Source organism: Heloderma suspectum, chromosome 7 (assembly GCF_057233095.1).
Source record: "Heloderma suspectum isolate Gila_16-S chromosome 7, 16-S_ref, whole genome shotgun sequence".
Lineage (NCBI taxonomy): Eukaryota > Metazoa > Chordata > Lepidosauria > Squamata > Helodermatidae > Heloderma > Heloderma suspectum.
The window spans coordinates 17,634,975-17,661,802 of record NC_139464.1 but is presented as its reverse complement, the minus strand read 5'-3'; the positions used below and the strand labels follow the sequence as shown (position 1 = coordinate 17,661,802).

At 45.2% G+C, this 26,828-nt stretch overlaps 1 protein-coding gene across 6 annotated transcripts in view; it reads left to right on the top strand.

Annotated features, from left to right (window-relative positions):
- PDE3A (phosphodiesterase 3A) overlaps positions 1-26,828 on the top strand; it is a 392,649-nt gene that overhangs the window by 343,564 nt on the left and 22,257 nt on the right. For all 6 annotated transcript variants that reach the window (XM_084809193.1, XM_084809190.1, XM_084809192.1 and 3 more), the window contains 6 exons: positions 10,316-10,427; positions 16,132-16,245; positions 19,458-19,657; positions 21,044-21,247; positions 22,348-22,503; positions 25,600-25,840. In XM_084809193.1, coding sequence (XP_084665319.1) covers positions 10,316-10,427; positions 16,132-16,245; positions 19,458-19,657; positions 21,044-21,247; positions 22,348-22,503; positions 25,600-25,840 — 1,027 coding nt within the window. The remainder of the gene's footprint in view (positions 1-10,315; positions 10,428-16,131; positions 16,246-19,457; positions 19,658-21,043; positions 21,248-22,347; positions 22,504-25,599; positions 25,841-26,828) is intronic.

The window sequence follows — 26,828 nt, the reverse complement described above, 5'->3', positions numbered from 1 at the left end:
GAGCTTCTCTGAAAATGAATTCGGCCCTCAGGCTGAAAGAGGTTCCCCACTCCTGTTCTGCACCACCCTACTGGAGCTCAGCATGCTTGCTTGCTTGCTTGCTTATTTTATTTGTTTGTTTGTTTGTTTATGTTATCATCCCATTTATATCCTGCCTTGTTTCCTCTTGCAAGAAATGCAAGGCAGCTCGCATGGTCCTCCCCCTCCTCTCCATTTTATCCTCACAACAACCCTGTGAGGTAGGTTGGGCTGAGAGCCAGTGACTGGCCAAAAGCGAGCTTCGTGGCCAAGTGGGGACTAGAACCCATATTTCCTCAGTCTCAGTCCAACACTCTAACCACAACACCACACTGGCTCTCTTTTGGCTTATGTAACCAAAAATGGGGTGCGCGTGCATGCGCGCGTGCATGCACACACACACACACGCAGGGAGGTATCAGCAAACTCGGGGAACCCCAGAATTTGCAGAAGAAGTCAAAAGGGTGGAGAGGGACAGACGGCATAGATGCGCACTTGTGTGCAAAACAGGAAAGCGGGATCGTGGAAGGAAAGTCCAGCAAGGCTGTTACCTTTATCTCAGCTGCAGCTCAGGACATGGCTCCAGCAGCCCCCTCCCTCTCTCCCACAAGCCATAGAATTGCCACACAGCCTGTCCAGTTCCCCCCCCCCGCTCCCCCCACACACACACACATTACTCCTTGCTTCAAATGTTTCCCTCTTCAGAGGTGGTGTAGTGGTAAATTTTGAAGTGCAGGCACTCCTCCTCCATAGCCACAGCCCCCCATCTGCATGCCCAAAGTGTAGCCAGCTGTGTTGATCTATATCAACACATCAGTTCTAGTGGTTTTCATCTCTACACCACCGGGAGCAGGCCAACCCATTATTAGAACAGTGATAACTACACACCTATATATGGTTGCTGAGAAAATGCATTCTCCTCTCTCCAAGCTACTGTGAGGATGGCAAGTAAGCTCAGAGGGAACAGGGAAGTCTTATGGGGGTGAGTGGCAGACAGTGTCAGTGTCTGTGCTAATCAAAAAGTGCCACTCCTTCAAAGACTCCCCACCACCACCAGGCAGCAAGGCTGGCCCTACCATGAGACAGAGTGAAGCAGTCACCTCAGGCGGCAGATGCTGGAAGATAGAATCATAGACTCATAGAATAGTAGGGTTGGAAGGCCTACAAGACCATCAAGTCCAACCCCCTGCTTAGTGCAGGAATCCAAGTCAGAGCATCCCTGACAGATGGCTGTCCAGCCTAATCGTCAATGCCTCCAGCGTGGGAGAGCCCACCACCTCCCTAGGGAATTGGCTCCATTGTCATATTGCTCTAACAGTCAAGAGGTTTTTCCTGATGTTCAGCCGGAATCTGGCTTCCTGTCACTTGAGCCCATTATTCCGTGTCCTGCATTTCAGGATGATCGAGAAGAGGTCCTGGCCTTCCTCTCTGTGACAACCTTTCAAGTACTTGAAGAGTGCTATCATATCTCCCCTCAGTCTTCCCTTCTCAAGGCTAAACATGAACCAGTTCTTTCAGTCTCTCCTCATAGGGCTTTGTTTCCAGTCCCCTGATCATCTTCATTGCCCTCCTCTGAACCCTCTCCAGTTTGTCTGCATCCTTCTTAAAGTGTAGTGCCCAGAACTGGACACAGTACTCCAGATGAGGCCTAACCAGTGCTGAGTAGAGGGGAACTAGTACTTCCCGGGATTTGGAAGCTATGCTTCTATGAATGCAGCCCAAAATAGCATTTGCCTTTTTTACAGCCACATCACATTGTTGGCTCATATTCAACTTCTGATCTACAACAATTCCAAGATCCTTCTCGCTTGTAGTGTTGTTGGGCATCTTGTAACTGTGCATTTGGTTTCTTTTTCCTAGGTGCAGAACTTGGCATTTATCCCTATTAAATGTCATTCTGTTGTTTTCTGCCCAGTGCTCCAGTCTATCAAGATCACTTTGAATTTTGTTTCTGTCTTCCAAGGTATTAGCTGTCCCGCCCAATTTTGTGTCATCTCCAAGTCTGATCAGCATTCTCTGCACTTCCTCCTCCAAGTCATTAATAAAAATGTGGAAGAGCACTGGGCCCAGGACTGAGCCCTGAGGTACCCCACTCATTACCTCTCCCCAGTTTGAGAAGGTCCCATTGATAAGCACTCTTTGAGTCCGATTCTGTAGCCAACTGTGGATCCACCGGATCGTTGTTTCATCTAGCCCACTTTGAGCTAGTTTGCTCATCAGGGTATCATGGGGCACTTTGTCGAAAGCTTTGCTGAAGTCGAGGTAAATGATGTCCACAGCATCCCCACAGTCCACAAGGGAGGCTACCTGATCAAAAATGAGATCAGATTAGTCTGGCAGGATTTGCTCTTGACAAATCCATGTTGGCTTCAAGCAATCACTGCATTGTTTTCAAGGTGCTTACAGATGGATTGCTTTATAATCTGCTCCAGAATTTTCCCAGGGATTGATGTCAAACTGACTGGTCTGTAGTTCTCAGGTTCCTCCTTCTTTCCCTTTTTGAAGTTAGGGAACAACGTTAGCCCTCCTCCAGTCATCTGGCACTTCACCTGCCCTCCATGATTGCTCAAAGAGAATAGACAGTGGTTCTGAGAGTTCTTCTGCCAGTTCCTTTATTACTCTAGGGTGCAGTTCATCTGGCCTTGGAGATTTGAACTCATTCGAAGTAATTAGGTGTTCCTTGACCATATGCCTATCGATCTCAATCTGCAATCCTGCCCCTTCAGCCTGCACTTCCCCTTTGCTAGGGGGGTCATAGACCCTCTTTTGGGAGAAGACTGAGCTAAAGTAGGAATTGAACACTTCTGCCTTTTCTTTGTCATCTGTTACCATTTTGCCATCCTGATTTAATAGTTGAACCACCATTTCTTTCCTCTGTCTTTTACTATGCACATATCTGAAGAAAGCCTTCTTGTTGCTTTTACCATCCCTCACTAACCTCAGCTCGTTCTCAGCTTTAGCCTTCCTGACGCCATCCCTGCAATTCTGTGCTGCCTGCCTGTATTCTACCTTTGTTGCTTGTCCTCCCTTCCACTTCCTATATGTGTCCTTTTTTGTTTTCAGGTCATCTCTGAGTTGTTTTGTGAAGCCACATTGGCTTCTTCTGTTGTCTTCCACCTTTTTTTCTTCTTGGAATTGTTTGTAATTGTGCCTTGAGAATTTCCTTTTTAAAAAACTCCCACCCATCTTGGACTCCTTTTCTCATCAGAGTTGCTTGCCATGGGACCTTACTTATCATTGTTCTGAGTTAAAATCAGCACTCCTAAAATCCAGGGTACGGGTTTGGCTACGCTCAGCTTTTGCTTCCTTTAGAACCAAGAACTCAAGTATAACATGGTCACTTTCCCCCAGAGTTCCCGTAACTGCTACTTGATCCACTAAGTTATCTCTGTTGGTTAGGATCAAGTCAAGGATAGCCAATCCTCTAGTTCCTTCCTCTACTTTCTGTAGGAGGAAATTATCTGCCACACAAGTCAGGAATTTCTTGGAGGGGCCATGTTTTGCAGAATTTGTCTCTCAACAAATATTGGGGAAATTAAAGTCCCCCATTACTATTACATCATGCTTCCTTGAAACCTTGGCTATTTGCTTTTCAAAAGTTTCATCTCGTCTTCTCCTTGATTGGGTGGCTGGTAGTGGACTCCAACCACCATGTTCCTTTTATTCTTCGCTCCATTTATTTTAACCCAGATGCTCTCAGTGGGGCTACCAAGCTCATCCTCCTGTATTTTTGTGCAGAGATATGTATTTTTAACATATGGTGCAACCCCACCTCCCTTTCTGTTCCTCCTGTTTTTATTGAACAAGTTATATCCTTCAGTTGCTGTGTTCCAGTCATGACAGTCATCCCACCAAGTCTCAGTTATACCTATCAAGTCATAATTTCCCTCTTGTATTAAGAGTTAGTTAGTTCTGTTTGTTTCCCATACTCTGGGCATTAGTATATAGACATCGAAGACTATGTGCTTCATAGTCTGGCTTCCTTCCTACATGTTTGTGAAGACTATTATTGGGCGCTATTAGAGCTGTTCTCTCCATTGTGGTGCATGAGCCTTCGTCCACTGTTATCCCCAGCTTTATGACTCCCTTCAGTTTAATGCTCTCCTAATAAAGTTCTTCATGCTGTGGCCAAACACATTCTTCCCAGCTTTTGTCAGATGCAACACGTCCCTTGCCAACAGTCCATCTTCCAAGAAGTATAGCCCGTGGTCCCAGAATCCAAATCTCTCTCGTCGGCACCACCTTCGTAGCCAGTCATTCACCTGGAGTATTTTTCTTTCCCTTTCTGTCCCTCTTCTGACTACTGGAAGGATGGATGAGAAAACTATCTGGGCCCCAAAGTTCTTGAGTTTCCTTCCCAAAGCTTCAAAGTCTGACATGATTTCTTCGTAGCTCCGCTTGGCGGTATCATTTGTTCCCACATGGATGAGAAGAAAGGGATTTATTTATTATTTATTATTAAATTTATTAATTGCCCATCTGGCTGGTCACCCAGCCACTCTGGACGATGTACAACATACAATAAAAACAGTTTAAAACAATAAAATTCTACAATAAAAACATTTTCTAAAATACCCTAACCCACCCCAAATGCCTGCCTGAACAACAACGTTTTTAATGCACGACGGAAGCTCATTAAAGAGGGGGCATGACGGAGTTCCCTAGGGAGGGAGTTCCACAGAGTGGGGGCCACCACAGAAAAGGCCCTCTCCCTCGTCCCCACCCGTCTAGCTGTCCTGGCCGATGGGACAGAGAGAAGGCCATCCGAGGCTGATCTTGTTAAGCGGCCTGTCTGGTGCTGCTGGAGGCGCTCCTTAAGATAGGCTGGGCCGGAACCATATAGGGTTTTAAAGGTCAAAACCAACACCTTGAATTTGGCCCGGAAAGCAACTGGTAACCAGTGCAACTCCTTCAGCACTGGAGTGATGTGATCTCGCCGGCGGCTGCTTTTAATCAGGCGAGCCGCCGCGTTCTGTACCAGCTGCAGTTTCCGAACCGTCTTCAAGGGTAACCCCACGTAGAGCGCATTACAGTAGTCTAAACAAGAGGAGACCAGGGCATGTACTACCGATGGGAGCAGATGGTCGGGAAGGAAGGGGCGCAGCCGCCGTATCAGATGGAGTTGATACAGCGCTGTCCGGCTCACAGCTGACACCTGAGCCTCCATGGACAGCTGGGAGTCCAAAATGACCCCCAGGCTGCAGACCTGGTCTTTCAAGGGTAGCCGTACCCCATTCAACACCAGGTCAACATCCCCCAGCCTCCTCTTGTCTCCCACCAAAAGTACCTCGGTCTTGTCAGGGTTCAGCTTCAGCCTATTCCTCCCCATCCAGCCACTCACCGTCTCCAGACATTTGGACAGGGATTCTACGGCCAACCTTGGTGAAGATTTAAACGAGAGGTAGAGCTGCGCGTCATCCTCATATTGATGACACTGCACCCCAAACCTCCTGATGATAGCCCCCAGCGGCTTCACATAGATGTTAAATAGCATCGGGGAGAGGATACCTGTCAGTGGGCTTTATGAGTGCAGGCAACCCTTCGGTCATGTCTCTAATCCATCCTTCTGGGAGACAGCATACCTGGCAAGTCCACGGGTCTTCGTGACATGCTTGGGTTTCGATCCCATGCAGCAACGAGTCTCCCACTACTACTGCTCTTCTCTTCTTGTTGTTGTAGGCCTTGCTTTCATTGCCTCTGCTTGACCTTCAGCCACTTGCTTGCTGTCATGCAGGTTCCCCTGTAATTTTTCCTCTGCAGGCTGTCCTCCAGTCTCATCCTCAGCTACCTGGAAATGGTTCCATAGCTCCACTGCAGAGTGGCTTTTAGTTCTTCTGCTCCTGTCACCCTTTTCCAAGGAGTATCCTCTACTTCATTTTTCCTCACCTCATAATTTTCCTCGTCTGCCTTGCTGTTGCCCTTCAAGCTTCTGTTCTTCAGTTTGCTGCTGTAGTTCCACCATTCTGTCCAAGAACTCTTTGTGTTCTCTTATTCCTTGGAGGGTCGACAGTCGCTGCTCCAGTCCTCTTACTTTTTCTTCCAGCAGTGTGATCAACTTGAACTTGTTGCACGTGTAGACCATGATGTTCTCAGGCAAGAAAACAAACATTGCACACACCTTGCAGGTCACCACAACTGGAGAGTAGGGATGGGCAGATTCCCTACCTTCTGGTCCAGGGGGAATCCGCCTGCGGGGGGAGGCAATGTGTTGCTCCCACCGGAATCCTCAGGAGCCAGCTCCTCTCCGCGGCGATTCCACGGAGCTGCACGCCAGCTCCGTATCACGGGCGAATGGCGATATGGTAATGGCAGCCGCCATTACCGTATTGCTGAGGAATGAATACAGCCACAAATGGCGTAGCGGATGCCACTTGCGGCCGTAAAGCCCTTAGTTTAACCTAATTGCAGCCAAAAAAACCCCTTAGGGGCTTCCCCTTTGGCCTCCCCTGCCGAACTCCCCTGGCCAACTCCTGTTTGCGCTCCCTGTTCACTTGCTCTAATCGCTCACTCTCTGGGAACTTGCTTCCTTGTATAGTCCCTAGACCAGCTGGAGCAGCTTCCTCTGCTCTGCTCTGCTCTGCTCTGCTCAGCTGGGAGGCGGGAAACAGACTGAAACTTCCTGTCTACACAGCTGCTGGGTGTACTCAGGCCACACACCCTCAATTCAACTGGAGCTCTCAGGAGCACCTGGTGAGCTCACAGCCCCTCAGAAGGGAAAGGACAGCCCCCTGGGCTTACTCCAGCCCACTTACCTCTTTGCCTTTGTCTCCTTTGTCTCCTCTTCCACTGCAACTCCCCTGGCCAACTCCTGTTTGCTCGCTCTGATTGCTTCCTCTCTGGGACTTTGCTTCCTTGTAGACTCCCTACCCCAAATCCAGCGGACAGATCAGGACCTGGTCCACGCTTTCATTCTTATGCAGTGAATTGTGGGATGGGAGTGGTTAACCACCCAGATAGCTTTGGCTATTGGGTGGTATAGAAATGCAATAAATAAAATAAATAATGTTGCCTTTCTTCAGGTTGTTTTCTCAAGCAAGAGTTCTTTTTTCCCTATTCATCTTTTTATTCTGATTTTAACAAAACAAATTGTGGAAAAAGAAAAAGAAGAGAAAGACAAGAAATTGCATGCATAGAAATATCAATATTCCATTAAATACAACATTCTGAAAACAAAACAAAACAGGACATTATGCATAAGCTTCATGAAAAGCAAACCAAATATCCATATATTTATCCATTTGTGAGTGGTGCCTATATACCACCTGTTCAAATATTGATAGTGTTGTTAGGTCCGCAGTCCATTGCATTATAAGAGCTGAACATTTATCCTTCCAGTGTTGTAATATCACTCTTTTGGCTGTCAAAAAGGCTCTCAAGCAAGACAGAAGACTGAAGACTGACCAACTTACAGTCTCCTGGAGTTTCCCCTTTGGATTGCCCTATCCCAAATGTTGATCTCTGTTGTATCGGTTCACTACATGCAGGAACTGTTACAAAGGGAGCATTAAAAGGAGATATGACCCCTGAAATCTAGAGTGACACAGTCCAGAATTATACCACGTCCAGAATTATACCACGGTCTACCACAAGGAAGGGGAACCTCAAGACCATGGGCTAAATCAGCCCACCCCAAGTCCCAATTTGGCTCTCTGGGGTTTTCAGACAGCCACACCCCTTAGCCCCAACCACTGATTGTTTAGTGGTTTCCCCTCTTTTGTGCAGTCCTCCCCCCACCCCATTCTAAAAGGTTGAAATGTCTCTTCTAAGGCTTAGCTACTGGCAGTAACAGCTTTAAACTAAAATAGGCTGGTATTCTTGGTCCTGCCCACCATTTTAATGCAGCCCCTCTGAGCTTCTCCAAAATTGAATTAAGCCCTCATTCTGCATAGTGAATAGATTGGAAAGAAGCATGCAGTCAGGTCATCCCACGCAATAGAAGTCAAGCCATTTTCTCCTATGTGCTACCTCCAGTACTAGAGGCAGTGAGCCTATATACACCAGTTGCTGGTGAATATGGGTGGGAGAGTGCTGTTGCGCTCATGCCCTGCTTGTGGGTTCTTGGACAACAGCTCAACAGAATGCTGGACTAGATGGACCCTTTGTCTGATCCAGCATGGCTCTTATGTTCTCCTATATGATTTGATATTTCCATTGCATTACTTATAGGAGGAGGGGAATGAAGTGATACAACAAATCTATGTTGGCTCTTTTTCTGACGTTTTCTTTCTTTTCCTCTTTCATGCTGCTTCACCCTGATCCTGTGATTCCCCCCACCCCCTTCCCACATGCTATTTGGCCCTTATCAGCAAGAAAGGAAAAGTAGACAGGCAGAGCTTCCATGATGGCAAATAACATAATTTTTGCAGCAGTGGAAATCTTACTACATGCATTAATATAGATCAGAGTGGACAACCAGCTCGATCTGGCAAATAAATAAATAAATAAATTATAGGGCTGCCTATAATAGAAGTGGTACAACCCACAAAAGTTCTGGAAGTATTTGCAACTCAAGGCAAATCTCCTGGTGTAAGGGGTTCCATAACTTTGGCACTAATGTGAAGAAGGCGCTCTCACTAGGGATGTATGAGAAATTTGTTTCAGTTCATTTTTTATCAAGATTTACCCTGTTTGCCCTATCTGGATCAAACATGGACTCGAACACAATCTGCAGTCAAAGTCTGTACATTTCCAAACTTGCAACGTGATTCACAAACCAGTAAAATGTATTTGACAACATGCATACAAACATGCTTTAATCAATGGGAGAAGAATGTATACATTTCAAAGATGCACACAATTGATGCATACACATGGAGAAATATGCAGAAATATTCATGCAGAATGAAACAAACAAAGCTCACAATCTGATACAGACATAAGACAGAATAAACTTTGAGGTGGAATTTGGAAAAAAGCTCTACTTTTGTTTTTATGCACATCCCTACCTCACACATCATGACCTATTTAGTTTTTGATGGTGTCAGGAAATGGAGAAAAGCCTCTCCTGATTATCCCAGTGGGCAGACAGGTTCATGTGAAAGAAGGCGGTCCGTTATGTATCCAAACCCTAAGCAATATAGGGCTTAAAACGCAATAACCACCACCTTGAATTGGGTCTGGAAATAGATTGGAACTTGGGTCACATCTAAATGGCAGCAGTACCAACTCCTGGCTTGGTACTGTAGTATTAGGAAATACAAGAGCTGAACTTTTCCCCGAACTCCATGAACTTTTTTGCACATTTTGGAAGGTTCTGCAATTTGCCCAAATTTCTGAGCAATCTGCACAAATTCAGCCATAATTTGAACAAATTTGGTCAAATTTGTGCAAATGTGGGTGTAATTTGCTCAGATCACTCAGAAATTCGCACAAATTGCAGAACCTTCCCCCAAAAGGAAAGATAGGAAAAATGCCCTGAAAATCCGCAAACTGGCCCAACTCACTGCAGACCGAGTCAGGCGCTGCAGTGGGAACCAGAATGAAGTCTGGGGGGCTGAACCTAGGAAAACTTGTCGAACACCACCCAAACGGATTTCTCCAACATCCCTACTTAGAACAGGTGAGGGTCTAAAACAGAGGAAGATTGCTAGGGTTTTGGAACTGGCATTTCAGGCCATATCCCATGCCTTGTAAGTACGCATGTTCTCATATGCCTAAGCTCTAAGTCAGGGGTGGGTCACCTTTTTCCTGTAAAGGGTCTGCATTATAGAAGTGGGCAAAGCCAGAGCCAAAAGTCAGCAGAGTTATGGATGTGACTTTTACCTTTTTTCAGTACACAGTGGTGGGCAGGGGAAGACCTTTGTATCCAGGCATTCTCCTTGTGCAGCATTTGTTATTGATCAATTGATTCATTCATTCACTTTGTGCCCCGCCTTTCCACCAGAAAAATGGTGTTCAAGGTGGCTAACCATCATAGGAACTTAAAAAAAAAATACTTAAAATCTTGGTTAAACCAATAATAACATATTGCAAACACAGATAACACCAAAATGACAGAAGACAAGCAGCACCCAACCCAACAAACCAGCTTGCAAGCTGAAAGCCTGAACATAAATGCATGATTCTGCTGGCAGGAGGTCAGCAGAGAGGGAGCCCTCCATCAACTCTGTAGTTGGGGGACAGAGCAGGACTGAGTAAATAATATCAATAACCTAGAGTGGGGCTGGTAAAGGGGTGTGGCCTGGGGAAAGTCTGGAGGGCTCAACTGAGTGGCTTGGAGGTCCACATTTGGCCCTTGGGGCATAGGTTCCCCACCCCTGTTCTAGGTATTATGGTTCCTTTTGCTTTATTTTTCCAGGTATCCTACAGGCTCTTTGAGGACATGGGGCTATTTGAAACCTTTAAAATTCCTGTGAGAGAGTTTATGAATTACTTCCACGCTCTGGAGTGTGGATACCGAGAGATACCTTGTAAGTATGATGGCAAGAGTGCATTAATTACTGATTCTTTTATGTTATTTTTCAGTAATAAAATATAGCTGCCTTTCTGCAAAGAGCCCGAGGCAGCTTACAACCAATAAGTAAAACAATATGAAGCTACAGGACATCATATAAAAATACTGCAAAAACCTCTAAAATCTATGCTACACAGAATAAAACTTGGAAAACAGAACCCAGATCACACTGTATCTCAGCTTTCCCATCCTGGAGCCCTTGAGGTGTGTTGAACTACAACTCTCATAATTCCCCAGCCAGCACAGCTGGCTTGGAGATTTTGGAAATTGTGGTACAACACATCTGGAGGGCACCAGGATGGAGAAGGTTGCCACAGCTAGAAGAACATTTCAGACAACCCATGAAAACTGTACTTCAGTTAGAAAGTCTTTGCCTACGTTCTAATAGCCTACAGTGTCCAACTCAAGTAGGCCTCTTCTGGGAGTGTTCCATGCTAATGTGGCCTGTACTCCTTTTTTTTTCTCTTTTTTAATTTTCAAACATGTTTTATGCCAGAAGTACCTAAGCACATTGTGACATTCTTTTTCTGTTAAAGCTATCCCTTTTTCTGCTGTAGCAATTCACAGGAGTATTGTCATTCCTTTTTTTTAAAAAAAATACTTTTTATTCTATTTTTTATCTTCATAAATGAAATAAACAGTACCAACAACCTAGTCATTATCTACAGTTTCCAACAATACAGTATTCTTAGGAGGACACAGGAATAACAAAAAAGGAAAGAAAAAAAAAACAGAAGAAGGGAAAGAAAGAAGAAAGCAAGAAAGAAAAAGAAAAAATATAAAAAAGTTACTTAAAAGGATTAAATTTAAACTCCATTACACACAAACTTCAAATATCATTCTACTTAAAAGTTTCATCTATAGCATTGCCAATATTACAATTCAGTACAGCATAGATAATCAACCTTACATTTCAATATCATATCATCAGTCTTATAGCAAGGGAGCAAGCCTACAATTCATTTCCAACAACCATATTTTGCCCTTCAGTTGACATATAATAGTAAAGCTTAACAATTTAACCAGCCAAAAATATTAGTAATCAAAGTCTCATAATAAAAAGGAAGGAAATTAAAAAAGGATAAGTATTAATAATAATAAATCACTAATAAATTTTATACTATCTATATTTTAGATAGTGTCATTTCTAAATCTATATATGAATGTATACATATCTATACACACACAAACAGGAATTTTATTATACAGTATATCATGTCTAAGGTAAAAAAGAGGATGTAAGAAAAAGAGAGAAGAAAAAAAAGGGGATGTATGTACTCCTCTGGACTGGCATACTGCCCAGACCGTATAACCCAAACAAATGCGAAGTACAATAATAATTGAAAAGTTCCCAGCTCATGAGGCTAGGGAAGCTGTCTCCCGTGCCTTACTTTGAATGCCAGCTAGCCAAGCCTCTGCCATTTCATGATTTAAAAACTTTTTCATCTGGCCTTCAAGAAGAATACAAAATATAGCAGGATATTTGATATGATATTGCAGATACATTTGTCTTGCCTGATTTCTCGCCTTGGTAAATTGCTTTCTTTTGTCAGCGATTTCTTTAGTGTAATCCGGAAATAACATAACTTTGTCTCATGTTGGCCCCCCAAAAAGTTCTCCCACTTCTCTTATGAGGCCTGTACCCTTAAGGACCCTATTCCATTATTGTACAGAATTCATTTGGCACATTTCTGTGGAACCCGGAGGAGGACCTGGTCTCTAGATCTCAGTGGCAGAATTCACCTTGGTGTTTTGCTTCACCAATCTTTTAGAATTCTTCGCGAGTTTCAGTCAACATGTAGATAGGGCTGGTGTGGTAGCCATATTTGGGCTCCTCATCAAGGGCACTGTATTGCCCTGGCCATGGGCTTCGACCTCTTAATTTAGAGGTGCCAAGATAGTGATAAATCAGACCCAGGTTTACTTACAAGGAGTACTTTATTGAGTAACTTACAGCACACAGGCGTATCCAATGGATCAGACAGCTTCTCTGAACTCAGAGCCATGGGGTAACATGGGTTTTATAGTATACACGTTAGCAATCAGGCAGCATGACAGCAGCAAGCACTCCCTAGCATTCATTCTCAGCATGGACTAACAGCGTTTGGTTCTCAGCACAGCCACCTGCAGCTTTAAGACAAACAAACTTCGCTTCCCAGGCAGAGTGCTTGATAACACTCTCACTCATTAGTGTGGAATGCGCTGAGGCCACTATTGTCCTTTTGACTCATCTCACATGCTCAGAGGCTCACTAGCAAGGGAATTGCACCAATAATGAACTTAAGCAAGGATTATGGATCTCTAGGCCCCTCTAACACTACAGGTGACTTGGTTATGCTCCTGGGACCAATACAGGCATCTAAGAGAACTTAATAATCACGGGTTAAGAAGAGAATAGTTTATCTTATAGATGGCAATAAGCGAAGCAGAGGAAGGAAGGACATTTTTGAGTAGTTTGAGTAGTTTTCAAAATGGAGTGCATACTGTTGGGCAGGGGCCCCGCCTCTTATCCCTGACACCTTTTGATTTCCCAGTGATGTCAGAGAGGAGGCAACTGTGGCTCCTCCTGCCTGTTTGCTCATCAGTCACGTTGCCCATTTTCTTCACTCCCCTGCTTTGATGCCCAACTCTCGTGATGTCAGCAAATGACAGACATGCAATGCAAATAGATGGGAAGACTATGGCTTTCTCCCCTCCACTCCAACTAGAGATTTAAAGGTATTTGCTGTCCATTTATTTATTTATTTATTTATTTATTTCATTTCTATACCGCCCAATAGCCGAAGCTCTCTGGGCGGTTCACAAAAACTAAAACCAAACAACACACAATAAAACAATTTAAAATATATAGAACATTAAAACCACAATATAACAATACAACCACAATAAAACCTAGCTGTAGTACAGGAGTTTAAAATACAGATTTAAAACAGCAAAGATAAAAATTTAGAAAGCTAAAATGCCTGGGAAAATAAAAAGGTCTTCACCTGGCGCCGAAAGGAGTACAATGTAGGCGCCAGGCGAACCTCACTAGGGAGCTCATTCCAGAGCCGGGGTGCCACAACAGAAAAAGCCGTCCTCCTAGTAGCCACCCACCTCACTTCCTTTGGCAGGGGCTCACGGAGAAGGGCCGCTGATGATGATCTTAAGGTCCAGGCAGGCACATATGGGAGGAGGCGATCCTTCAGGTAACCTGGCCCCAAGCCGTTAAGGGCTTTGAATGTTAACACCAGCACTTTGAATCGGGCCCGGAAATGGACTGGCAGCCAGTGCAGCTGGAAAAGTACTGGCGTAATATGAGCTCGCAGGCCAGTCCCTGTTAACCATCTTGCTGCCCTATTTTGGACCAGCTGAAGTTTCCGGACCGTTTTCAAAGGCAGCCGCACGTATAACGCATTGCAGTAATCCAGACGAGAAGTTATCAGAGCATGGATCACTGTAGCTAGGCTATCTCTGTCCAGATAAGGGCGTAGTTGGTATACCAGCCTAAGCTGATAAAAAGTGCTCCGTGCCACTGAGTTCACCTGTGCCTCAAGTGACAGTTCTGGATCCAAGAGCACCCCCAAACTACGAACCTGATCCTTTAGGGGGAGTGCAACCCCCTCCAGAACAGGTTGAATATCACCTAGCCAGGCAGACGAACCACCCACTAACAGTACCTCCGTCTTGTCTGGATTGAGTTTCAGTTTATTAGCCCTCATCCAGTCCATTACCGTGCCCAGGCACTGGTTCAGAACAGCCACTGCCTCACCTGGTTTTGATGAGAAAGAGAGGTAGAGCTGGGTGTCATCCGCATATTGATGGCACCTCAGCCCACACCTCCAGATAACCTCCCCCAGCGGTTTCATGTAGATGTTAAACAGCATGGGGGATAAAATAGAGCCCTGTGGAACCCCATGGCACAATTGCCATGGCACAGAGCAATAATCCCCCAGCACCACCTTCTGGAATCGGCCATCCAAGTAGGAGCGGAACCACTGTAGTGCAGTGCCTCCAACTCCCAACCCAGACAACCTATCCAGAAGGATACCATGGCCGATGGTATCGAAAGCCGCTGAGAGGTCCAGGAGAATCAACAGGGTCGCACTCCCCCTGTCCCTCTCCCCCTGTCCATGATCAGGTAGCAGTCAAGGTATCTAGTGGAACTAGCCTATTTAATTTTGTGATAAATGATTTAGGGCTGGTTAGCATAACTGTGGACAAAACTGAAGTCAAGTATCCTGAACAGACCATGAGCTGAAACAGATGCAATTGCCTACAGAGGCCCTGCTTGCAGGCCCACCATTGATTTATCAGTTTAGTGGACACAAGAATAGGGCCTTTTCAGTGGTGGCTCCTTCCCTGTAAAATTCCCTCCTTCAGTTAGGGGCGAAGGAGAATTGCATTCAGTCAGCATTTTAAAGCAAACTGACCTGATTTGCACTTCCTGGACTAATATGCAAATCGGAATGCACTTATCCTTCAGATTGCGCAGTTCTCTGAGTTTGTGATGCAGTTCTCAGTTCAACAAATGTGTGGAAAATGTGCATTTTAGGAGAAAATGCAAATGATTTAAATGCAAATTTTGTGCATTTTAAAAAAAATCACAGAAAATGAAACACATGTGATTCAACACATGTGAAACAGACACAGACCAGAAATAGACTGATCAGTCCATCCCTATCCATGGGATCCATGGCATTTAGCTCCCCTTCTGGCTGTTTTTAAATGGGCCTTGAAGACATGGCTATTCCAATCTGCTTTTAACTGAATAAGGTTGCTTTGTATCAATTTAGGTGCAGGTGTTTTATCTATGTATTAAGTTAGATGGCTATACTTTTATTTTATGTCTTATGTTTTAAGTTTTATCTTTATTAATTTACAATATTTATATACTGCTCCACATCAAAATATTTTGAAGTGGTGAACAGCTGAGATAAAAAAATAAAACACCATGTTAAAACAATTTAAACATTTTAAAAGAACAGATTCCAAACGTAATAAACCACAGCCGGTCACTCAGGGAAGGCCTCTTGAAATAACAAAGTCTTCAGGGGGCACCAGAAGCAGCACAGTGTTACTGCCTGCCTGACCTCCAAAGCCAGGGAGTTCCACAGGAAGGGGGCCACCACACTGAAGGCTCTTTTCGTGGTGGACTCCAGCCGGGCCATGGGTTCATGTCGAACCACCAGGGACAAGGCATGTTATTGTTATGCTTTTAATTGTGAACCAACTTGTGTGGGCCAGAAAGGTGGTATATAAACATCTAAATCAATTAATAAAATAAAAACCATCTTGCCAGTCCATTAACCATGGCCATGAGACTGTGCACGTCCTCCCACGCACTCTGCATTTTGTTTGTCGCTGAAATGACACTCCTTCCCATGGCTGACAGTGTATATGACTGTCTTTGAAGAAAACACACACACACAGACACACAACTTCATTGTAGAAAATATTGGATTTTGCATTTTTTTTCCTCATGCGCCAGCACGACTATTTCTGTTGTTTTATCATAGCAAATGAATATACATATTTTCACTAAGTAAGACAGTAGGTTGACATCAGTTCTTGAAAAAGATTTGAGCTAGGAATAAGGAATGAATTCTCCTCTGTATCCAGTAGATGGCGCCATTACTCCCACTCATCCAGCAGAAGTAACCTGCCATCTGTCTTAACAGATCACAACAGAATTCATGCCACTGATGTCCTCCATGCTGTGTGGTACCTTTCAACCCAGCCTATACCAGGCCTCCCAACTGTGATTAATGACCATGGGTCAGCAAGTGATTCAGGTAATGCTATTAGTATGTCTTTCCGGCCACCTTTGATTTCTTGGCTCAGTGTAGAGATGTAGCATTTCCAGACATTTTGAAACCATAGAAAAAAAATTGGGGGGCTTTTCATTGTTGCTTTTTCCAGGACCCCCCCCCCCCCGGAAATTAAATAATTTCCAGTACTTAAATTGTTAGTGCCCTTTACAGATCTAAAATCACTTTGCTCCTTTAGGAACATAGAATGTATTATGTATAACTTGGTGTTAGGGATGTACAAAAGTCACTTACCTTTTCTCAGGGGTGATTCGCGGTGGGGGGGAGGCGCTCCGCACCTCCCCCCGAAATCCTAACCCGGCTGGCTCCACTCCGCGGCAACTCCGTGGAGCCACCAGCCGGGTGCATTCGCAGGCGTCTGGAGCCTGCAGACGCAAATGGCAGCAGCTACAGCGGCCGCCATTTGCGTCCCTGTTTTTGGCAGTGATAGGCTACGTAAATATTTACATAGCCTATCACGGCGAAAGACAGGGGCGCAAATGGCGGCCGCTATGCCATTTGTGCCCCTTTTTTTTTACCTTGATAGGCTACGTAAATATTTACATAGCCTATCACTGCCAAAAACAGGAACGCAAATGGCGGCCGCTACGGTGGCCACCATTTGCGTTCCCTTTTTTTGCCGTGATAGGCTAGATAAATACTTATGTAGCCTATCACGGCCTCTGCAGGGGCGCAAATGACGTCCCTGCGTTAGCCATGATAGGCTACGTAAGTATTTACATAGCCTACGTAAGTATTTACGTAGCCTACGTAAGTATTTACGTAGCCTATCACGGCCTAAATGGGGAAGCGAATGGCGGCCGCAGACGCAAAGCAGCGCAGCGCAAAGCAGCGCAAAGAGCACCAAGTAAGTGCTCCGTTTCACGCGACTTTCGTGGGGTAGGTGGGTGAGGGGCTTCGTTCCACCACGGATTTCAGGGGGCCGAATGCACTGGCATTCGGCCTCACTGAGATCCATGGCAGAATTCTCTGACATCCCTACTTAGTGTGCTCATAAAATTATCATGCTTAGTATATCAAACGTCAAGAAGAGGAAACCCACAAGCAAAGAAGGCAATGAGTCCTTCTTCCTTCTTTGCTGAAAATGGTTGTGCTCCCTACACGCAGAAATACATCTTGGTCTTGCAAGAAGCTTATAATACTGTACATAAGCTTACATAAAATCTTCCTGTTACATATTTTTTAGAAATCATCTCGTGGGAGTAAAGGCCAGGTAGCAATACATGAGTATCTTGTCTTAAACGTTATATTTATCTTTTTAACAGAAAATATTTCATAATCCAGAATTGTTCGGTGTTCATATTTTTTGAGGGAAAAAAGTACTTGGGGGAAAGTTTTCTCCCCCAAATGTGTCCTTTTTTCCCTCAGGCCTTCACATCTCTAGCCCAGTTTATCGTTTTGTGTGAGTGGAAAACTGGACACATTGAATGGCTACATGTGGAACCATAGAGATGGAGGTGAGATTGTCTAGGGGCACAAACCTATGGAGATAGGCGGCCACCACCGAACTTGGAGGTGACTGCCTATCCAATGCAGGGCGGGTGGAGCGCAGAGGGGATTGTCTCTTCCACGCTCTGGCTGCCCTGCATTCATGGCTAGACAGCCAATTTCAGCTGTCTAGCTGCGAGACTTCGGAGCGGGGGCGGGACAACGCATAAGGAGCATCGTACTGGCACTTCTGCGTTCGCTGCCCCCAGGAACACCCCCTTTTGCCCCACTCTGCACTGCTCTTCCGAGCGCGGAGCCCAAGGATGATCCGCGCCACCTATGATGTGGTGTTAGAGGAGGCGCAGAGGTGGTTTTCTGGGAACCGACCTCCGAACATGTATTCTGAGGTTGGTTCCCAAAAACCAAATAATCCTACGGCCCTCCAGCTGCTGTCTAGCCGCACTCCTGATTGCACCTTAGATCATTCTGATTCTGTGTTGTACCTAAACCACACCACCTGGTATCACAAAAATGGGTTGCCCAGATTGTGTAGGAATTTATGAACATAAGTTTGAATTTACATTGTAGTTCTGTGCATCATGGGAGTGTCCAAGGCTCAGTCCTGCCCCACCTTTCATTGCCACATCTACAACCTTGTCAAGGTTGTATCTGAGCCCATAGAGTCCCAAAGCAGCTCTGATTCTGAGGAAGAGAGACAACTCGTGAGGGCGGAACTCTCTCAGACTTCAGAGGCGCAGCTGGAGGGGGAGCCCCCCCTTCTCACATCCCTGGGAGCGACAGTGAACCAGGTGTGGAAAGGGAGGGACAACTTGAACTTTTAGACATGAGGTGCAGACGCAGGCACAAGTGAGAGATCGCAGGGGCCGAGCTTCCGCGCTCAGCCCGATTGGCTCGATGTCAACAGCTGCATCCAGACACATCACGGGAGAGGGGGAGAACTTCCCCTCCCACCCCTTAAATTCAGAGAATTGCTGTGTTTTTCCGAAACGGAGATCAACTGACATCCTAACCCTTTGAAACCCCTCGATGGCTGTTCCTCTGTAGTTTCTCTGAGTCTCAAGCAATTAGCATCTGTATGCCTCATTAGGGTAAATGGAATTAAAGCCTTGGAAAGCAGCCCTTTTGTCTGAGTGTTGATTTTGGCTATTGGAGTATTCAGTAGGCAACAGGGGAATCCTGACAAACCTGCACATTGGGAGTCTATGTGAACCAATACTTAGGTTAAAGATTAAGGAAGTAATTCCACTGCAACAACAGTTGGGAGAGCACTTGATAGCTTCAGTTTTGTGGAACAATGTGGATGATGATGATTTAGGCTCTATAAGCCCTGCTTCAGATTCCCGATATTAGAATAGGGCCCTTTCAGGTTATCCTCCAGGTCTGTGATTCTATGGCTTCAGATGAAGGATGGCACACCCCAATTGATACATCCCACTGCTGCATAGTCCAGCCTCCTTTCCATGGTGGTAATGTCTGCAACTGGGAACCATATGGGATGAGAGTTCAAACTGCAAGTACCCATAGCTCTTTGCTGCAGACACTACTCTTTGGGCATGGGCACTGAACATTTTGGAAGCAGCAATTTTGCCACAGCAATAGATACGAATCTGGCCCAGGCTCCAGTAAAATTGGCGAGCTCAAGCACAGCACTTGGGCACAAAACCGAAGATAAGCTGCTCTTCATCTCCATGACCAACTCTCAGCAAATGACCTGGTTTTCTGCCCAGATTCGGATAGCGGGATCACCCATGGCCACTTGGGATACGTGTTGTCGAAAACATACACACCAACCGATGACGGCTATGGCTGCTTGGCTGGCAACATCCCTGCCCTTGAACTGATGGCCCTTTATGTATCTGCTGCCATGCATGATTATGATCACCCAGGAAGAACCAATGCCTTCTTGGTTGCAACCAGCGCTCCTCAGGTAAGAAGGGCTGGATTAACCAGCTCCTATTGCTCTTTCAAGGGAACAACGTACCTACGTCCCAGTCCGCCACCTAAGGTCCTCTGGGGGCTCTCTGCTGCCTGCGGCGGCCTAACATGAGATTGGTAACCACACGCAAGGGGACCTTTTCCTTTGCCACCCCTCTGTTGTGGGATGACCTGCTGGTTGAAGTGCGCCTGCTGACCTCTTTGAAGGCTTTTTAGCAAGCATTAAAGACTCTACTATTCCAGCACGACTTCCCTTTGTAGAACTCTTGTTCCTTTTGCCAACTTTTGTATACCATTTTTAAGCTGTGTTGTTTTATTGTTGGATTTTTATTATTTATTTATTTATTTATTTATTTTTGTTACATTGTTTTGAGTTCAAAGTTGTTTTAGTTATACGTTGTTTGTATATATTGTCCGTATGCTCTTATGTAAATGGATTTTGAATGTTGTATATTGTATTTGAATGTTTTAAGTTTTGTAAGCCACCCAGAGAGCTTCGGCTATGGTATAGAAGTGTAATAAATAAATACATACATTCATAACTTGTGACCCACAAAAGCCAACGGAGTCCTCCGGCCATTTATGGTGGTCCACCATGGACTTCATAAACCTATTTGTGCTGTTTGTCTGGGACCTCAGGAACAGATTCTCAGGCACCTGGCAGACCCAGTGTATGGGTGGTGGAGTGTGCCGTTTGGCTTGATGGGTTCAAAGGTTTGCCGGCCAGCCTTAAAGATAAGTTTGTATGCAATGCACAATTCTGCAAGTGGAGGCTTGGAAACAAAGTTTCAGCATCCTTTAAAGCAGGGGTGCAGAACCTCTTTCAGCCCAAGGGCCAAATTCAGCGTTGATAGAAGCTCTCAGGGGCCATGTTCCAGTGGTGGGTGGGACGGAAGGCAAAGGGTGCAGGGTTATGGCAAAAGGGGTGGGGCCAAAATGCAAAAACACCAGCATATTGTAGCTGAAAGCTCTTACTTTCAGCAACTAAACCTTAGTAGAGGCGTTCCAACTTTTTAGAATGGGGAAGAACTGCACAAAAGCCAGGAAACTACTCAATGGTCAGTGGTTGAGGGAAAGGGGGTGTAGCCAGAGAAAGAGAGTGTGGCCTTCTTGGGACCCCAAGAGAGCTGGATTTGGCCCCCAGGCCTGAGGTTCCCCACCCTGCTTTAAAGCAAGTTTCTAGCCCTTAAGATTGCAAATATAAGGTTGAACATTTGGGAACAATGCCTGGTGAAATCCCAGGAGCCAGAGCGGGACTGAGCAGAACATCCAATGATGGTTGGGCCGCTGGTGCTGTGTATGGCTGTTTGAGTTTCTCCAGGACTAGTAGATATGGAATAAAGTATGCAGAATTCACTTTATCCCTCTCTCATTTTAGGCCGTTCTGTATAATGACCGCTCTGTTTTGGAGAACCATCACGCTGCTGCCGCATGGAACCTCTTCATGTCCAGGCCCGAATATAACTTCTTAGTCAACCTCGATCACATGGAGTTCAAGCACTTTCGGTTCCTTGTCATTGAGGCGATTTTGGCCACTGATCTGAAGAAGCACTTTGACTTTGTAGCTAAATTCAATGCCAAGGTAAGCGCGATTGTCTTACCTGTGTCTCACTGGTGTCCAGATCAATGGGGCCTGAGTTATAGTGCCTTTACGTTGCGATATTGCAAGGGCAGTGACCTGAGGCCTGGTTCCAACGCTAAAGAGAGTGGGGGTGTTGTGTTGGGACCATGGTAGGGAAGAAAGGGTTAAAGCTCCGCACATGCTGCAGTGCCAGAGATAATTGGGCAGGAGGATGGGACCATGGTTGCTAATGACTCCTTAGCACGACATCGCAGTTTGGCCAGTGGAGGCTGGTGGCTCCGATTTTGGTGGGGCTATGTATCATTCCGGGCTTCATTCCAAACCAGCCAGAACTCTAAAGGAGATATCCAAGATGCTGAACACTAACCCTAAAGTAGGTTCAGCACCTTGGGAAGCTCATTTAGAGTTCTGGTTGGTTCTGACTGAACCCCAGAGTGGATTCACAGCCCCACCGAAATCAGAGCCACCAGCCTCCACTAGGTAGGCCCTAAGATAGAGTAGGATTCTGATCCTCTCTGAGTCCTACAGAGAAGAACCATCACACTGTAGTGGACACAGAGGTTGGTTTGGAACAGGGAGACAATAATTGAAGGCCTGCCGCTGTGATGGACACATGGCAAGGCTTTCAGACATAGTATTTCTGCAGCAGTCTGGCATTTGACTACTTGGTAGCAGGAGTGGGATCCATTACCCCGAGTCAGATTGGAAATTAGCCACATCAAAGAAGACTGTACATCCATACCACAAGAGAGACTGTCCCAAAGTTTCCAGCCAGTCAGTGCCAAGGATGTTCTTCCTACAAAATGGCAGATGGAGTGTGACAAGTCCAGAATTTGGGAGGCAGATGGGAAACAAAGCCTCAGTAAAGCATGTTGGCAAGAGCCTTGGTGAAGACAGACAAAGTTAAGCTTTAAATATATATGTAAAGGAAATGCTATAAAATGTATATAAAGGAAATATCAATGATGCATCAATAAAAAATCCCTACAGGGCTAAGGTTTTCTGTGCAACCTACATCGCAACCTCCTCTTGACTTGTTTTGTGTCGTGCATGACTACAGTAATACTGGACCATTCACTCTAATAACGTGTATCTGCCAGGTGAATGATGACGTTGGCATTGATTGGACGAATGAGAATGACCGCTTGCTGGTTTGTCAGATGTGCATCAAACTGGCTGACATCAATGGCCCAGCAAAATGCAAAGACTTGCACCTGCAGTGGACAGAGGGCATTGTCAATGAATTTTATGAGCAGGTAAATAGCCATAGTTGCTGGGAGAGGCAGAAAACTGTTTCTGTTAACCACTCTTTTGAGTGATCCAGATGCTGTCATTTCTGTAGTATAATTTCAGCTAGCAAATGGACCCTGCTTCACACGGGAGGGAATGGCTCTTAGTTTGATACAGCATAACAGCAAATCCTTCAAGGAAAATTGTGCAGCTGCCAGAGTCAGACACATTGTGTGCATCCTGTCTGAGCGGCATGGCCCTTGTCATGGTGCACCTCTATAGCTCCCTGAGGGAGGGGTCTCTCTACTCCATTCCCCTCAGGGAGGGATGACTCACAGCAGATGAGGGGGCGGGAGCAGCCATATAACTCTGTCTCTCAGACTATCCCCCCCCCAGCCTCAAACTGTGATGACTGCAAAGCTATGCAGTGGCTAGAGAAGCCTGCCACCTAGTGACTGAAGATGTTACTGCAGGCTTCAAACCCACAGACTCCTTAACATTAAATAAAATGAATTGGTGCGTTTTAAAATCCAAATAACCCTTAAGTGCACACCCCTCAGTCTCTTTAATATGCATGCTAAGTTTCAGGCGGCTAGGTTTTATGGTCTTGGCGCTTCCGTGCTGACAAGCAGACACACATCCTCTTGTATTATTATAGGAGCTTTCAAGAATGAAAAGTACTTTCTCAAAGGGCATTCATCATAAGAAATACAAATAATTTTAGTAAGCCATATTAAAATGAGCACATGGTAGCAGTTGTCAGTGTTTCTAATATATATATATATATATATATATAGCCATTATGTTTAGACAGCAGAGTACACCAACACATGCATTACATGTATTTCTGTTGGAAATTCACTGACATTATGCATGATGATCAAATAACATTCTTTGCAATCCTGTGTTTGTTTGTTTGTTTGTTAGATTTGCATCCTGCTTTTCATCCAAAGGTGACTCCCAAAACAGCTTAGAGCAGTTAAAAATCCATCACAAAGATGCATAGGGATAAACGAGAGAGCCAATGTGGTATAATGGTTACTTCTTCACACAGTGCATAGTTAAGCTATGGGGCTTCCTGCCACAAGTTGTAGTGATGGCCGCCAACTTAGTTTTAAAAGGAAACTAGAAAATTCATGGAGGATATCTGTCGATGGCTACTAGTCACGATGGTTATATAATACTTCTAGGATCAGGGCAGCATTCATGTGAGTAGATGCTACAGTGACTAGCTCCCTATATAGTTGCATGCCCACTTCAAAATTTGCAATACTGGCCATTTCATTAGCCTGTGGGGTTCATATTAATCTTGGATTAATCTCCTGATTATACCGCTTCACTCAGCGATGCGATGACCTGGGTACAAAGGTACATTGTAAGATTCTAGTTTAGGGGTTCCCAAACATTTTTGGTTGGTGGGCACATTTGGAACTTTGGGAGAGTGCTGTGGGTGCTCTCACAAAATGGTTCCTATGGGGGGGTTGCGTATTCATAAAATGGCTGCTATGGTGGGCATCAATGGTCACAAAACACCCATTTCACAGAAGACAAACTGGTGAGACTAAAAAAAAAGTAACTTCCCTAACAACTTAAGTATAAGGCAGAGATGGAGTCTGAGCTCCAAAACACAAAACCACTCTTTTGAACCCAGACAAAGATGGCACTGGAGGGCACACCTTCATTTATAAGCATGCCAGCCTCCTAGTTAAAAAAAATAATAATTACAAATCTTAAGAAATAAGATAAAAATCAGGAGGGGCAGGGAGCCTGGTGGGCACCAAAGAATGTGTCCGTGGGAACATTGACATCCATGCACATCATGTTGAAGACCCCACTTCTAGCTGAGTGGCTCCCTATGTATTTCTGAAAAAGGAAGGAGTCAAGTCTTGGCTGTTAAACTGGCTGAGCACCGAGTCTTGTTCCCCGGTTTGGTGCTTATATCACCAGGAGTATCCATTTACTTTTTATCTATTTGTTACATTTTTCTACTGCCCAATACCCAAGGTATCAAAGGGATCAAGTGAGTCCAGTTGGGAAATGGCAGTGGGAACCCTGAGATGTATTTCTTTTCTCAACAATCACATGCATTTATTTAATTAATTAATTAATTAATTATAACATTTCTATCCCACCCATCAACAGCAAGTTTTCTCAGTAGTTCACAAATAAAACGTGTGTGTGTGTGTGTGTATAACATTTAACTTTTGAAATATAGAAATGAAATGTAGATATACAGTTTTGAACAGTTAAAACAGCATCAGAATAAAGCCAGAGTAAGTCCAGCAATAGAAAGTGATACTGCAAAGAATTTTCAAAACACTGAAACTTAAAAGCTTGGTAAAATAAGGGGTGGCATCCAACTGTGCCCCGGAGCTAAGCACCAGTGACATCGCGCTAGTGTAATCGAACCGTTGCACAATGTAACTAGCGCTAGGGCAATGGAAAACAGCAGCGGTTTGCCACCAAAATTCAGTACCGCCACTGAATTTCGGCAGCAAATTGCCACTTTTTCTCATTGCCCCAGTAAGCGCTAGTTAGATTGCACAAGCATTGGATTGCCCCAGCACAATATCCTTTGCGCTGGTGTTCAGGGGCAGTTGGATACTACCCAAGATTTTCTCCTGGCATCAAGTAGACCGCAACATAGGCTCCAGACAAGCCTCTCTTGAGATGGCATTCTACAGCAGGGGGGCCACCATTGGAAAGGCCCTCTCCCTAGTTGCCACCCACCTCACTTCATTTAGGGGAGGGATTTGGAGACAGGGCTGTCCATGGGGGGTGGGGTGTCACTGGGGCAGTTTGCCTTGGGCCCTATAAAGCAAGGGCCCCGTTGCTTCATTTCCTATGCATACATTTGGCCTCCACCTCAACTCTGCCACATTGGTCACCAGAGCCCCACACACTCATGGGTTCTCATAGGGGCAATGCTGCCCGGACAAGGGCCTCTGAAGATGATCTTATGGTCCAGGCAGCTGAAGATGGGAAGAGACAATTCTTCAGATAACCTGACCCCAAGCTGGTTCGGGCTTTAAAGTTTAACACCAGCACTTTGAACTGGTCCCAGAAATGGACTGGGAGACAGTGGAGATGGCATTATAAAATAGTTTATCTTGATTTCAAAGGGTGACGAGGAATCCAGTTTGGGCCTCCCAATCAGCCCTTTCATGGACCGCTCTGCTCCTCAGTTGGCAAACCTCCAGGAATCCTTCATCACTCACATTGTGGGGCCGCTGTGTAACTCCTATGACTCAGCAGGGCTGATGCCGGGAAAATGGATTGAAGATAACGATGAGTCTGGAGATACAGACGAACAGGATGAGGAAGATACATCAGACATGGACACCTGTGAAAACCTTGAATCGAGTAGGTTGTGTGTTTGTGTGTGTGCATTTTTTTAGGATGAGTGTTACTATTGCTTGTTTATTCCTCTATATTCAAAACCCCTGGTTTAACTCTCTCCTTTCCACACACGTTTTTCCCCATTAAAACCCCACCCCTCAAGCTGCTGTTTGCACCAAAGGGATAAATATATAGGCACATCTCGCAGCTTCATGTGATCAAGAAAATGGTGCAAGGGAAAGGTGTAAAAGCACTTCTTCTCCCTAGTGCCGAAGTCCCCTTAGTACGTGGGTCACAGTCCAGCTGTGGTTGTGAAAGCCACACACACACCCCCAGCTGTATTCCAGGCCAGAGGAGTTCATGAGCCCCCGCTTAAGCACCCTGGTCACTGTACGCCTCATTTGTTGGAGGAGGTCCTTAACTTGCCATGTTGTGTAGTCATGGGGGACTGGCAGGGGCAGGATTATGAGCATGCACAGCATTCAGGAGCCGAGACAGTGCAGCTGTACATAGCCGCCAGGTCAAGTGTATGTATGTATGTATGTATGTATGTACCAGGTCAGGTATTCCCCATCCTATACGTGTGCATTGACTGATTGATCGATTCCCTAATGTAGAACTTTGCATGTGTCTCTGATGAATTTCCTTTTGCTAGTTCCCACGCAGTTTTCCATTCTTACCAGCCCAGTTTTCACAGGATCCTTTCATGATTTAATCAGTGTATTATCCAAGGCACGCCAGAAGTTCTGTCATAGCTCTGTGGCATGCCCCAGGACACAGTTTAGGAATTACCTGTAGTTTACAAACATCATGTAGAAGTTGCTCTAAGACAGTAATTTCCATGCAGCAGTTGCTTAGCTCAGGCTCAGTCCTGTAGAGAGGTTTGCCCCATTGATTGTCCCTATCGCATGAAAAGTTTCCATGGACTGATGCCCTTGGAGGGCTCTCTGTCAATGAGGGTATTTGCAGGATGATTTTAGTATTCATTGATTGAACAATTGCCAGATTAAGA